Here is a 15,880-nt window from a genome sequence, read left to right as displayed (position 1 = left end):
TGACTGCTAGGAAAACTCTACAAAATTCTTGCCTTATTGCCTCTATACCGGTAATTTTAATTCTGCTATAGACTTAATAAAGCACCACTTATTGTCAAGTGAGAATTATGGTATTATAGTTCTTTGGCACTTCTGGCTTCAGAAACTGCACTGTTAAAGGGAACCTGTAACCAGGGACCTCATTTTTCACTAAAGACAGGTTGCAGAAGCTTATTACTCCTACAGTGCAAATCTGCCTTTTCTATGCATTTGCATTACATATAATTGTGAGTAATAACTTACTCTTGCTCCATGACAAAATCCTGGGGTAGTCACAGGGGCTGGACTTTGGTTTGTATGCATTTCAAAAACCAACATGTGACTCACTCCTCAGAGCTTGCCCCCACCTTTGTGCTCCTGTACAGCTCCACCTCCTGCTCCTTCTCAGAGGTCACAGCCTGGCAGCCTGACATCAGTGGGGGAGGGACATGCTGTACAGGAGCACAAACATGTTGTTTTTTGAAATGCATCCAAACCAAAGTCCAGCCCCTGTGACTACCCCAGGATTTTGTCAGGATGCAAGAGTAAGTTATAACACACAATTATATTGTAATACAAATGCTTGGAAAAGGCAGAGAGGCATGTTTGCACTGCAGGTGTCATGGGCTTTTAGAATCTGTGTTTAGTGAAAAATGAGGTCCCTGGTGACAGGTTCCATTTAAGGTAAAGCTGGCATTTTAAGTGCAGTTTGTAGTTTTCTGTTCTGATTGGCCAAGGCCAGATTGGCCATCGGCTCAACTGGGAAAAATCCTAGCGGTACAGTCTGTCATAAGGACAGTAGGAACAGTGAGGGGTTTTGAGTCAGCCATTGGTGAACTAATGTGATCACCTGATTCTACTGTCACAAGCACTTAGACCAAAAATAAACAGGACAAAAAAAAGATACTGGCAGGAAGCGACAACAACACCCACAACCTAGACCACATCATACTTCCAAACTAGGAGGACCTGGAAGGAAATGGATGAGACTATATAATGCAGTACATTATCCACCACAACTCTATCCAGTCTTTAAATCTCCACAGTGGTTAAATATACTGATTACTGATTAATTAGAGTGAAATCTCCACATTACATAAATATTTTTCGTCATTTAACTTTTTTATCAGCAATATTAATAATTTGTAACCCAAACAACTTAATATTTGCTGAACTTTCCATTTGTGCTGGTTAAAGTAGTTTAATTTACTAAGTTTTGCTAAAGAAATAGTTAAAGCAATAATTAACGTATCAGCTTCTTCACTATATGCCTCAATGAACTTTGTACACACTAACAGAATAAGATACAGGAATGTGGTTTGTGGTTCTTGGACAATAGTTGGCCTTTGGCTTGGATTTGGAAGGATGCAGAGGAGTATAATCCGAGATCCAATAAACAAAATTATGACATAATGGGTCTTAATCTTAATGGGACACACATGTCCATGTTCTATTTTTTACAATTTTGCACATTTTTTTATATCATCCATTATGCTGTCTTGAGTTACTTACGTAAATTGATAAACTCTCCTACCTTAAGAAGGGTATAAAATAAAGATACACAAAGGTCTCATCAGATCTTCATGGATACATCTATACTTGTTTGTGTCTACGTTATTTTTGGCCAATTTATTATTTAATTAATTACTCTCTGCCTGGTTGATATTGAAGGGAAAATCAGCAAGAAGGGAAAATCAGCAAGGTGAAGGGAGGAGTTGGAACAGTGAAAGAATGGACAGGTATAGGAAAAAGGGATTGTGTTTTGAGTGTGGAGGAAGAGGACATTTGAAGAAGGACGGCCCCTCATGAAAAAGAGGTAGTCAAGGCAGTCGCCCTGATGGCCCCCAGTGGCAGAATTTTGGAAACCGTCCTCTAAGGGATTAGGAAATAGGCAGCCCCCAAATAGTGGAGTCCTCGGTAGTGATTGTGCCACTCCAACCGGGTCCTAATGCATCAGTAAAATTGACACTACCTGAAGGCCACAATGTCAACTGTATGGTGGACACTGGGGTGAGCCGCACAATTCTCACTTCTCGTGACATTCCACGTGTGTATCTGGGGACTACACAAGTTGTAGGTATGGGGTTAGGGGGCAAACCTTGTATGCTATGTGAAACAAAGCCTTTAAAACTAAGATTGTCATACAACTGACCTTTGCATGCAGCTCCTGGTGTCTAAGGATTGCCCTGTTAACCTACTTGGTGCAATGTTTTAAATGCAATTAATGCGGTCATCAGATTCGGTAAGAAAGTGATATCGGTAACAGGGCCTCTTACTGAGCCTATTCTTGTGGTACTAACTGCTATGTTTGACCCATTACAGGAGCAACTTTGGGAGGGAGTTGAGCAGGATGTGGAAGTGACAGATATGCTTGCACAAGTTCCTCCTGAATCATGGGTAAAAAGTAAAATGGATGTAGGACTGCTTAAGGTTACCCTAGTAAAAATTAAATTGAAACCAGGATCAGTACCTGTAAAAATGAAGCAATACCCCCTGAGCAAGGAACAGACAGATGCAATAGCAGTACAAATTGAAGACCTTAAGATTGGGGTCATAAGAGAGTGCTGTTCCCCTTATAATACACCACTTTTTCCGGTAAGGAAGAAGTCAGAGCCAGGACAGCCCCAGGCATATAGAATGGTACATGATCTTAGAGAAATAAACAAACTCTTGATCATAGACACTCCTATAGTGCCAAACCCCCACACCTTGTTGAACCATCTCCTCCAGGGGCTGTATATTTTACTGTAATTGATTTGGCAAATGCTTTTTTTTCAGTCCCAGTAGATGAGGAAAGTCAATTGTATCTGTCCTTTACTTTCTATGCCAGGCAGCTCTGCTAGACTAGGCTGCCCCAAGGAGGGGCTACATCTCCCTCGCTCCTCTCTTGGCATCCAGAGGATGAGAGCACTTGTTTACTTCAGTATGTGGATGATTTCCTCCTTTGTACAAGAAGCAAGGAACCCTTGTCACTCCTTTTGTTCTTACAGCTGGAGGGATGCAGAGTTTCCAAAGACATGTTACAGGTTGCCAGACTCAAGGTGGTGTTTCTGGAACATTACATATCCCCGCAGAAAAAACACATTAAACCAGATTGCAAAAGTGCAGTTGCCCGGCTTACTGAACCCAGGACAGTCCGAGAATTGAGGACATTCTTGAGTCTAGTTAGCTACTGCAGGGAATAGATTCCATCCGCCTCTTCCCTGGTGCAGCCACTATTTGATGTTTTGGCATCTTGTAACAAAGGTCAACAGTTTGCACTTCCCCTGGAGGCCAAAGAGGGGTTCAACAGCCTGAAGTTAGCAATAACATCAGCTCCTGCTTTGGGAATCCCTAACTATGACTTAAATTTCGCAGTGTTTTGCCATGAAGCCAAAGGGCATTCAAAGGGAGTGTTGACTCAAATGCATGGAGGCAAACATTGCCCTCTTGGATACTATTCAGTGCAGCTAGATACAGTAATAAGGGGTGCCCCCACTTGAATTTGAGCTGTAGCAGAATGTGCATTACTAACAGACAAAGTTGCTGATATAGTTTTAGACCATGCCCTAACTATTTATGTACCACATGCAGTGCAAGAATTGTTATCACAAGCCAGAATAAGACATCTGTCAATGGCAAGACTAACAAAATATGAAGTGACATCCCTGACCCCACCTAACACCATTAAAAGATGCACCATCCTTAACCCAGCCAATTTGCTAGCTGAGTTAGAAGTGGAAGAACAACCTAACTTTGAAAAAGATCATGATTGTTTTGAGTTAATGAAAACTGAATTTTTTGTTGATGGTTCCAGGTAGTATCTTGATGGGAGACCATACACTGGATATGCCGTGACAACCTTGGAAGAAGTGGTAAAGAAATGTTCACTCCCTCCCGGGGTTAAGCCCAGAAGGCAGAGTTGAAGGCACTCACTGAGACATGTATAATGGCTGAGGGAAAAACTGTCAACATATATACCGACTCTTGTTATTGTTTCGGCATTGCGCACGATTTTGGCCCAATATGGCGGAGTAGGGACTTTGTTGGGTCCTCGGGTAAACCCATTAAGAATGCTGAGGCAGTGGCTGAACTCTGCCTCCAGCAATGAAAACCTCTTTGTCATTTCTCCACACTACACATAATAGATGGACATCTATGACTTGATTTCTTTTCTAGTGCATTTTGGATGATTGGTCAATAGATAATGTAAATAGCACCTTATTTACTTATATGGTATTTACTTAGAAAATACTTTAGTTTAGCATATATTTACTTAGAAAATTGTTAAAATGGTTGATACTTATTTCAACAGCTATAAAAATGATATAACGTGGTGAAAAAAACTTACCATCCACTGAAAGCTTTATAGTTGCTCTTATTATCCATCTATTTCCATTCATATATAGAACATGATCACAAGTGTATATTCCAGAATGTGGTACAAAAATATTAGAAAACTGGATATCATTTTTATTTAAATTTATACTTGGACGTAATGGGGATATCACAGGTTCAAGGTTCTCAGTCTGAAAAATTTGAGGAGCCAAAGGTCAGTCCAATGTATAAATAGGCAAAGCTACAGGATCAAGTAGTCATTTCTTAGTTTCATATATAACATTTATATGGAAGTAAATTTGGGAATATCCATTCTAGAAATGTGTAATGTCTTCACCAGATATTCTGAATATAAAATACTCAAACCACAGGTATAACTTGTCTGTTATACAGTTTTATTTCTAAAGTTCTTAACAACCAGAGTTGTACACAGATATCAGAGAAAATGAGCACATCATTACATTACAGAAAGTATTTGAAAAAAGTCTTTTCAAATATGATGCTCCATATGGTATCATTGCTCAATGTATTTTCACCAGACAACTAAGCAAAATACATAAAGGGGAAATGTATTATTACTGTAGACTTGGTTTATCTTGAAGTCTTCCCTTAGATTAAACATCAATTTCTACATCACCCCTTTCGTTATTTAAAAAACTGTAACCATCCACATATGGCCATATTTGTGCAATACAAGGAAAAAAAATATTGCAATTTACCTTGAGCCACATGACATTTGTTATGTTCTTTTCTTGGTGACAACTTAGCGAAGGACATGACATGGTAGACCCCTTATCAGTAGTTCTAAAAAGTAGACTTTTGGGAGCATGTTTAAAACAGTTTTCCATTTCTTTTACTTGTACTATAATTTTTCTGCAAAGATGTTTACTCCTGTATTAATAAAGCAATAAAGTTATAACAGACTTACAAATTATAAGACAAACAATTAGAAAGAAATTAAATGTTGCTTCACAAGCAAAATTTCCTGGAACATAATTGCATTCAATATCTTCAAAGCCACAGGGTGCGTTCACACGTTGCAGTTAAAACTGCATCGCAATTAGTTTTGAGGTGGTTTTAGGTGCAGTTTTGTCAATTTCACAGCTTAAAGACATGAACTGAATGGGTGAATTTGATTTTGAAGGAGAAAGCTGTTCCACAAATGTCATTCACCTGTTGATTTGATGTCTTTCACTTGCTGAAATAAGTAATACCACCTAAAACCAACCCAAAACTAATTGCGATGCAGTTTTAACTGCAATGTGTGAACGCACCCACAACCACCAAGGTTAACCATCCCCATGTGTTTCTAATGTCATCTTGTCGCTTTTTCTTTTTGTTAAGGGTTTTTGGAGGACATTCATAATCTTTACAGATGTTAATTATTTTTCTAAAGAAGAGATGTTGTAGCAGGGGCGCACCTGCCATGAGGCAAGTTGAGAAACTCGCCTCAGGTGGCATGCCTCCTGCTGCCTCCCGCCAGCACTGTGCTCCCGCCCCCGCTACTGATCTCCGCACTCTGGTCGGCATCAAGCTCCTGCCCCCCGCCAGCCAGCATCAAGCCCCTGCCACGATCTCCGCCCTCCGGCCAGCATCAAGCTCCCGCCCCCTCTGGCCGAACCGATCTCCCGCCAGGAGGCCAGACGGCATCCAACTCCTGCCTGCCCTCTTGCCGGCTCAGAGCCTGCCCCAAGCATACCACTGCCTCCGTCTCTGGCATCAACCTCCCGCCGGCCGGCCTCAAGCTCCTGCCCCTGCTGGGGGACATCGCTCTACTGCCTCTGGCCGACCAACATCAAACTCCTGCCAGCAGGCATCGATATCCCGCCCTCAGTCCCGGAGGCCACAAACTCTCCTTCGCTCCCGGCTCCCCCCCTCCATTCCACCCCCCTCCTCTCCGCTTCTCCGCTCCCCCCCCTCCGCCTCTCCGTTCCCGGCTCTCCCCACCCCTCCGCTCCCAGGTCTCTCCACCCCCTCAGCTCTCCCCCTCCACTTCCGGCTCCACCCGCCTTTCCGCTCCTGGCTCCCCCTGCCTCCGCTCCAGGCTCCGGCTCCCCTCCGCTACCGGCCCACCCCCCTCTGCTCCCAGCCTTTCCTCCCCGGAAAACCCACCGCCTGAGGAGGACAAGGCCAAACCTTCCAGGACCATAAAAGAAAAAAATATATATATATATGTGTGTGTGTGCGTGTGTATTTGCTGTCTGTATGTGCAGTGTGTGTATATGCTGTATGTACTGTTTGTATATGTGTATATATGCTGTATGTTTATGCAGTATTTGTGATATCTATCAGGGCTTATATTTTATACTGCATGGTGGTACTCTGTGTTCATTTTATACTACTTGGCAGAACGATGTATGCATTTTATACTACATGGTGGCACGCTGTATTCATTTTATACTACATGGCGGCACACTGTATGCATTTTATACTATATGGTGGCAAGCTTTATGCATTTTATACTACATTGCGGCACACTATGTATTTTGTACTACATAGTAGTACGCTGTATCTATTTTGTATTACAGGGAAGCGCGCTTTATGCATTTTGCATTGCTTTACTTTTACACCTAACCAATATGATGGATCTGGTCCTGACACTCCCTGATATATTACATGTATGGGGGTAGCGTATTTCTATGGCTCGTCTTGGGCAACAGACAGGCTTGGTTCACCCCTGTGTGGGAGTAGAATTTCTATTTAAAACACACTAAAGTTCTTGTGCAAGTCGCTGTATATAACTTTTGTACATGATTTGCACCCCTTGTGTTAGTCTTTAAATGCTGTAGTCAGAATGCTGCATCATTGAGAATGTGTCAACCAAATCTAGTATGCAGAAGCTGTGTGGATTCCAGGAGATGCTCCCTGGTCCCCCATGTACAAAACACCTAGATGTACATAGTATATGGCTGGTCTGATTAAGATGTTTAAGCAGGTGAGAAAAAAGTTTTGTAGTTTGAGAATGCTTTTAACAAGAGGTGTCACCAACTTATTTTTAACAAAAGAAATATGAATTAACAAAAGAAAAATCTAACTTCACCTTACAAAACTAAGCACAGCAAAACAACATGCGAGTGCATCAACAAGGTCCCTCCCAAAGAAGACTGGAGATTCTGAGAAAGAATTGGGCATCCTTGAAGACCATGGATACACTGGTCAGCCAAGAAGGCCTAGTACAGCAAATTGAAGACACATAAGGCTTACTGCCCTTAAAATTAGATGTCAATAAGAGTCATGAATCTGGCCCCCACACAGTCTTGATCTCTGCAACAAGTTTGTCTGGGATAATATGTAAGCCAAATTAACACTTTAACAAATTAACAAATTAACAACCCTTAAATCAGATGTCGATTAGAGTGCTGGAAGTGATCATATGGCCTCCGCACAGTCTTGATCTCAACTATGCGTCTGTCTTGGATAATATGAAAATTCCAGATAAGACCTGTGGTAAACACTTTGCAGAGCACCACAGGCTAATTTGCATTTCTTAGAAACTTATTTTTTTTACAGAAATGCGACCATGCAAAGATATAAGCTTGCAACATACAGGGACAGGGAGGTACATAACAGTCATCTACCATCAGATTACCCAGACGTCCTTTAACAACAAGTGATCCACAATTGCATCACAATGCTGATATACTTTCGTTTACCTGCATATATATGTTCCGGAGTGTTTTTGTTTTGGTTGGACTATATGAAGGGCACTTCCATTCCTACCAACACTCAAGTCTTTTCCAAATTCCACTTCTTTGAAGCTTCCATTTGGTTTTTGTTTGAACCAGTGAATTGCGTTTTTTCCAGTGCTTGCCAGTTCATTGGATGGTAAATTGCACTGGAAATATACAATGTCTCCAGGATAAACTAGATATCGATAATGTGGTTCTTCCTCTGAGCAATCTGAAAAATGAAGAGAAATCCTTGGAAAATCTTATCACAACAAATAGGACAGATACAAGGACAGATACTGGGGGTCATTTACAAAGGGCCCGAATCGCGTTTTTACGTCGGGTTACCCGAATTTTACCGTTTTGCGCTGATTTTCCCTGAATTGCCTCGGGATTTTGGCGCACGCGATCGGATTGTGGTGCATCGGCACTGGCATGCACGCAACGGAATGCACGCAACAGGGGCGTGGCCGTCGGATTCGGAGAAACCGCCGTATTTTTTTTTTAAAATGTCGCAATGTATCTCAATCTTCTGCCTCAAAAGATTAAGTGATAACTGAAAACATAACCCTATACGGAAAACATTTAAGAGTGATTTGCTCACAAACCCTAAAAGATATCTTTTAATAATCAATAATGCCACTTCTACTGCTCTACTTATTTATCTACATTTTAGGCTTCTTGTAGACAGGCCTCAAACAACAGAGACTTGTTCTCTTTACTGTGGGCCGTCTTTCATCAGTGTAGGAGGTCCACTTGTGCACCGATGACAATAGAAAAAGCCATCCAGAGCTGCAAACAAAGGTGTTGTGAGGAGAGAGTGCTTTAAGAAAACTAATATGATACAATGATACATTTTTATGCTGAAAAATTACTCAGGAGATTGAAAATAAATAACATTATTTGAACCAGAACCTGTAAAGTGCCGTAGCTTTCTTCATATGTATTGCATTTTATCATAACAGTGAAGGGAATTGTTTTGGCCAAGTGAGAAGCCATCAATGTGGGTCAGGGAGGAAACTACACTTCTTATAGGCCACCTTTTAGGTGTACGGAGTGCTTATCGCTATAGCACCATTCTGCTCTGTCTTCCTGGGTAGAAAAAAAAATGTTTGTGGTGCTTGGAGTTTTTCACCTTATTCTGGGTATTTTGAACTGCTGATTCCAAAAATACTTTCCATTTCTCTCTTGCAGCTCTTGCTTATGAGAAGTTGATGCAATGACTACCTTGTTCTTATGATTCATTCAGCATCCAACCACAACTGTCCAACACCTCACAGCAGGAAATCACAGAAACAAGGTATCAGCGACCTGCAGGCGATCTCTAGCCTGTAGCCAGAAACTCTTGACATTGATTTTCAAAATTTCTTTAACACAATATTGAGTGACCAATAGTTTGAGCAGCAGTATGACATTTATTAAATAAGTGACATTACCATATTTTCCGGAGTATAAGATGACCCCCTACTTTTCTAGTTAAAATCTAGAGTTTGGGATAAATTTGCCATAAAAGACTACCCCTCTTTCTACAAACATATGGTAAAAATAAAAACATTAACGTGCCCCAATAGTAGTCACAGTGTCCCCCAGTGCAGCCATAGTGCCCCCCCCCCTTATAGTAGTCACAGTGGCATGATGAAAATAAAAAACTTTACTCACCTTTCCCTGCTCCCCCGAAGCAGCGGCCGTAATCTTCTTTACAGCTGTGAGCGAAGGCTGTGCGCACCGACTCTGAAGCCGACAGACGTGATATCTGCAGGCTTCATAGCCAGCCTTTACAGATGTCGTTCACAGCAGTAATGAAGATGAAATCCACAACGTCGGGGGAGTGGGAAAAGGTGAGATGTCTACTAAAGAGTTAACAGCTGCGATCGTGGCTAGCACTGATCACAGGTGGTACGTGTGGGTATTTTCTGCAGGGGGTACCTGTACCCACTAAGCCGGCATATAGAATGACCCCGGCTTCTGAAAAGATTTTCGAGGTTAAAAGGTCATCTTATATGCTGAAAAATACAGTTATTTCCAAAATGTCTTTAGTACAATATTGAGTGACTGCTTACCCCACCCCTCCCATAGAGAAGCGAGCGGCCAGTGCCGTAACACAGCAAAATTTAGATTCTTTTTTTATATTTCGCTGTGCGGTGGTGCCTTGAGACAACATGTGCTCTGTGACCAGAAGCCATGGGCGTCAATGGAGACCAATATCAGTCCCCATTACTATTTTTTTTTTACCAGCCTCTACAGCCTTTAAAAATACTGTTTAGTAAGCATAACCATATTCTACACAATCTTATCAAATGATTAGTTAGAGTTTGAAACATAGTAGACATTGTTAAGAAAGGCATAATTACAGAAGGTACCGAATGTGTGATCACAGAAGTCCCCCCAATCCCAAAAACTTATCACATAATAAAACACAAAACACCACCTCAATGTAACAAAATGTAACGTCTTTGTGAACCTCTGCTGCTATGTACAGTGTAAAGATGTCCTTACCTGATACAGCAGCCGCCTCTGAGAGTTTTACACTGCCCAAGAGAAAGGTCAGGTACAGCCAGAACATCCCAATCATGTTTTACCCACAACGTTTCTCTATAGCATAAAGTATATCAAAGCTGGTACATGAGAGAGAAACATTAAAAAACATTTCCTTCTCCTTACAACAGACGCTCACAATGTAGGTTACTACAAAGGAAATGAAATCTCTCTTCCTTTCCGTGTTTGACACATGATGATTTATCTCTCTGTCTTCCTAGAAAGGGTACGGCACTTTCTGTTGTCACAATACAGAAGACATATTATGCAACAGTAGAACAATAAAATGCTAAAGTGCAATACCAGCATAGATGTTAACAATGTTGACAAATATGTCAACATTGAGTTAACAAACACATATATGAAAGCATACAATAACCCCTTATCACCGACACTAGTTTTCAGCTCAATGACCAGACTCGATTTTTCAAATCTGTCCTGTGTCACGATAATTGGTTATAACTTTGGAACACTTTAACATATCCATGTGATTTTGAGCATGTTTTCTCGTGACGCATTGTACTTGATGTTAATTGTAAAATTTAAGTGATAAGTTTTGCCTTTCGGTCTGAAAAAAAGTGAAAATTTGGCAAAAGTTTAAAAATTCTTCATTTTCCAAGTTTGAAATGTTCTGCTTTCCAAACAGGAAGTAAAAGTACCCAAAAAGCTTGATAATTAACATTTACGGAATGTCTGCTTTATGTTGGGATGATATTTTATGCGTCCTCTCATTTTTCTAGGATGTCATGAGGTGCAGAACTTTAGGTGCCATTTTTCTCATTTTCATGAAAATCCCCAAAACTCACATTTTGAGGGACAACTCAGCTTTCAGGTGACTTTGAGAGGCCTAAATAATAGTAAAACCCCATAAATTACCCCACTATAGAAACTTCACTCCTCAACGTATGTAAAACAACTTTTATTAAGCCTATTAACCCTTTTAGTGTTTCACATGGGTTAAAACATTACACACCTGCGATTTAGAAACTTTAGAATTTTTTTGGAAAATAAATTCATTTACACCAAAACTGATGGTTTCATAATAAATTAAATGATGAAACGCTCTGCAATGTTTGATGCCCAATTTCTCCTGAGTGTACTGATACCCCATATGCAGGGCCGGCGCTATGGGTAGGCAAAGGTGGCAATTGCCCAGGGCCCCCTGAAAGGGGAGAATCTCTTCTTTCAAATGAATCTTGAATTTTGTTTCTAGGTGCTATGGATCCAGAGATATTCAGGTTTAAAGTGAGAATATCAGGTGCCATTTTTATATATAAAAATCACTCCCAACGGCAGTTCAACAGTTATTATCTCCATTTTCCTAAAACTTAGAAACACAAATTTAGATTCATATAAAAGAGGAGACTCTCTTCTTTCATAGGAAAAAAGAAGTGAGGGTCTATGTGTTACAGAGCCAGAGATACAGCCCTCTGAAATTAACCCCCCCCCCCCCAATCCAGATTCTTAGCCATCAGGCTGCAGGGAACATTTGGTGCACACAGGAGCTGCTGCACCTCACAGAGAATGGAAATATTCACTTTATATGTTACTACATTTTGAGAAGGGATAATATCAACTAATATTCATGTTTTTAACCCTTCTCTATGCAGAACTATCTAAGAACACACTTTCTCTCTTATTGCCTTTTATTTTGTGATAGTTTTTTGTTGTTGGGAAAATTAACTGATACAATGAACATTCAAACCCAGAACATGTCCATAAAGTTATATGTACCACCAAAAGCACACACATGTTCTGGAATAAAGTTTTTAATCCCACCATCCTCCATTATTTACACCTATGTTATGATGTTTCCACTCTCGTTCTTACGAAGCTTGGAGGGTTCTGTTATTGTGCAGCTAATACAATGGTGCACATCTAAAAGTGACTGTTATTATCTCATTAGCTTGGTTTATGGATATATAGTTATTTATTTGGGTGACCATTGTGTAAGGAACATACAATGATAGATTTGTGTGAATTTTCTAGCTGAAAAGAAGATATCTAGTTATTACAGTTTTAGTGACATTATGTGGATTTATTTATGTGAACAGATCAATATGGGACATTTGTGAACTCTACACATGTCCATCTATTACATTTAGGAGATGTGAAGGTAAATAGTTTCTGTTTGGAGAACATTTTTTGCCATCAAAGTCAAATTTTAAGTATTTTTTTGTAAAATGTTTCATTTCGAATCAAAGTTGCATGAAGGCGCCTATGTCTATAAACTCTTTGATGCTATTTTGAAAATGGGGCAAGTGTCTGCTTTCAGAAAATATCGGTCCCTATTCCCAATGGGCCTCACAAGTCTAATCAGCCTACCAGTAATTTGTTGGAGTGTGGGAGGAAACCGGAGGACTCGGAGGAAACCCACGCAGACACAGAGAGAACATACAAACTCTTTGCAGATGTTGACCAGCGCTGCAAGGCTGTAGTGCTAACCACTGAGCCACCGTGCTGCCCATCAATTTCCCTATCAGCTATCTCCTATTAAATTCTCCAAAATTACAGTTTGTTTTACCATACTAAAGGGAGCCTCTTGCTGACTGTGACTGGTCATAAAATAGTTTTATTTTGGGGCCCCACTTTTAGTTTTGCCCAGGGCCCCACTTTGTCTAGAACCGGCCCTGCCCATATGTGGTGGAAAACTAATATATGGGCACACGGCCGGGCATAGGATGGAAGCAGGGCCATTCACAGCAGATTTGTATTGTCACATTGTACAAGCTATAACATTTTTTTTTTTTGTTAATGTGAACATAAGAGGGCTTATTATTTGCGGGATGAGATACAATGTATAGATAATTATTTTGGGGGGTCTTAAGCTTATTTGTGAGATTTTATTAACTATTTCAAGGGGGACACAAACAAAATCATTAATTTTTATTTTGGATTTTTAGCACTTTTTTTTTTCTCTGCTTACCGTAACATTACTTATTTTTTGCATAAAGAGTTGTTCTTTTCAGTTGTATCATATTAGGGAACTTAACTTTTTTTGATCACTTTTTAGAACATTTTTTGTGATGGTGTTTGATGAAAAATTGTATATTACGGGAGGTTTTTCGTGTTTTTTTTTACGTCATTCACCGAGTGGGTTCAATAATGATTTAGATTTATTGTACAGATTGATACAGACGCGGTGATACCAAATATGTAAGTTTTTTTGTATTTTTGTGTTTTATATACTTTATTTGCATTTTATGTGTAACTGGGGAGATTATGGGACTTTTATTTCAATTATTTATTTAATTATAAAATGATTTAATCTATTTTTTTTAAAACTTTTCCACCTTTTTGCTTGAACAAGCGTTCATCCGATCGCTTGTTCAAGATTTTACACTGCAATACACTGCAGTGTACAGTGTAAGTAACTGAGGATGCTGAGCATGCTTAGTTACATATAGCCTGGTCCTGCCAGAAGGCGGAACCCAGCACAGAGAGGAACAGGCAGCCTCGGGTCACTCGCCGGAACCCGGGGCTGCAGCAGGAGGGATCAGATCCCCTGGTAAGCACACCAGGGGGGTCCGATCCATGTGGGACACGCTTACACAGCGCGGTCATGCTTGACCGCGGCGTGCAAGGGGTTAAACACCCGGGATCAGAGTTTTTCCAATCCCGGGTGTTAGTGCCGGGTCTGGGCTGTGATATCATAGCCCGACACTGGCACCAATCTAACCCGATGTCCCAAAATCTTCTTCTGACGCGCACCGTAGAAAGGCGTCACGTCAGAAGAAGTACCCTTAATGACCGCCGTAGAATCCCGATAGGGCGGTCATAAGATAACGCATGTGTATTGTAAACACAACGTTGACAGTAATGTAATCAGGCAAATGTGATGTTTCAAAACGGATGCGTTAACGCCTCTTCTGAACTCACCTTGAGGTTGCGTTCACATGTTGCGTTTTGGTTGCATTTGCATTGTTTCTTAATGCATTACAACAGCTGAGGAGAGAGGATTAGCCTAATTAAGTTACTGTTAACATTTGCATTTGGCAAATGTTAACAGTAATGTAATTAGGCAAATCACCTCTCCTCAGCTGTTTTAATGCGTTTCAAAATGCAATATAAACGCAACCTAAACTCCCTTAGGGTATGGTCACATGTACCACTAGCACTGCCTCGGTCACATCTCATTAGTGTTTCCAGTGAAAACCATGTGATTGCTTACCGAACACATATATTTCACTGCAAACGCAAATGAGTTTGGCTTGAGGCCGACCACCATTGCTTAACTCAACACAATTACATTTGCACTTCTATGTAAGTCGGTAAACAGAACCCGGTGTCTTGCCCGGTGTCTTGTCTTCAGTGATACAAAAGTATTTATTTATTTCAAAGTGCAAAAAGTGATGTTTTGGCCATACAGGGCTTTGCAAAAACACTAAATAAAGGATACAAAAGGACAATTTCAAAACTCATAGGAAACATGTATATTACAATATATTCATAACATCAGATGTCTAGGTATCTGCAGTGTATGAACATAGATTGGATGGAACTGCAAGTACAACCAAAAAGATACCACCATAGGTAACTTGTATATTATCAAGTCGATAGTAGCCACTTTGGTAAGTATCTGTGATACACCCCAGAGGATATAGGCTAAGAATATCAAGCAGAAAAGAAAATTATAGCCATTAGCAAACTCACCACAAAATGTATCAGGTTAAGAGAAAGACACTGGGAATGGTGCTGCTGTACTGGCGTATAGCAGTAGAGTGTTACATGTGGGTAGGGATAATAAAAGAAAAGGCCCGCCCCTACAAGGTCCAAAAGACCTAACGTTTCTTTAGCAGTTTGGTTCTCTTTCCTCCTCCTCTAGGTTGGAGGAAGTGGTCAGTCACCTGATACCTAAGTTGTGACGCATTTTATGAAAATGGGCCGGTAGTGGAAGTTTTTGGTCCTGATAGAGGACTTATGTTGACTTATGACATCTTTAATCTCCTGTGTTGTAAGTATACCAGGCCACAGAAGCATTTAATGAGTTATACAACAAAAGTGGTGTCACAGGTATGGAAATCTTTTATTGAGAATGATCTTCCTGTATGTGGATGGTGAAAGAGGTCCGCTCTGGACCTTAGAGCACTGTGTACAGTGAAGGCAGAGGAACGTCCCTTTACCTGGTGTATTGAGGAACTGTTGTCCAGATGTCTTGGAAATGAAAATGTCTTCCATAATTAATCTATCTCTTAAATTCTTGGGATGGAGTCTGCACAAAAGAATGGGGCTCTGAAATTCTTGAATTTCAGGGAAGGCTTTAGTAAGTATGAAACAGTACCTGGTGATTTGAACTTTTTTCAAAAAAAGTTTTGCTATTTTTTTTAGACCCTTTGGGTACT

The 15,880-nt window shown here is 40.5% G+C and overlaps 1 protein-coding gene across 1 annotated transcript in view; it reads right to left on the bottom strand.

The window, feature by feature from the left end:
• Positions 1-10,694, bottom strand: part of IL18RAP (interleukin 18 receptor accessory protein) — a 31,005-nt gene extending 20,311 nt beyond the window's left edge. Inside the window, exons 1-4 of the mRNA XM_072135882.1 lie at positions 10,500-10,694; positions 7,989-8,235; positions 5,055-5,226; positions 4,349-4,526 (exon numbers count right to left, since the gene is read on the bottom strand). Of these exons, the coding sequence (XP_071991983.1) occupies positions 4,349-4,526; positions 5,055-5,226; positions 7,989-8,235; positions 10,500-10,575 (673 nt within the window). The 5' untranslated portion in view covers positions 10,576-10,694. The remainder of the gene's footprint in view (positions 1-4,348; positions 4,527-5,054; positions 5,227-7,988; positions 8,236-10,499) is intronic.
• Positions 10,695-15,880: the final 5,186 nt, after the last annotated feature.

The sequence above is a fragment of the Engystomops pustulosus genome, chromosome 2 (assembly GCF_040894005.1).
Source record: "Engystomops pustulosus chromosome 2, aEngPut4.maternal, whole genome shotgun sequence".
Taxonomy (NCBI): Eukaryota; Metazoa; Chordata; class Amphibia; order Anura; family Leptodactylidae; genus Engystomops; species Engystomops pustulosus.
Note: the sequence above shows the minus strand (reverse complement) of the source record. Positions and strands in the feature narration are given on the sequence as shown.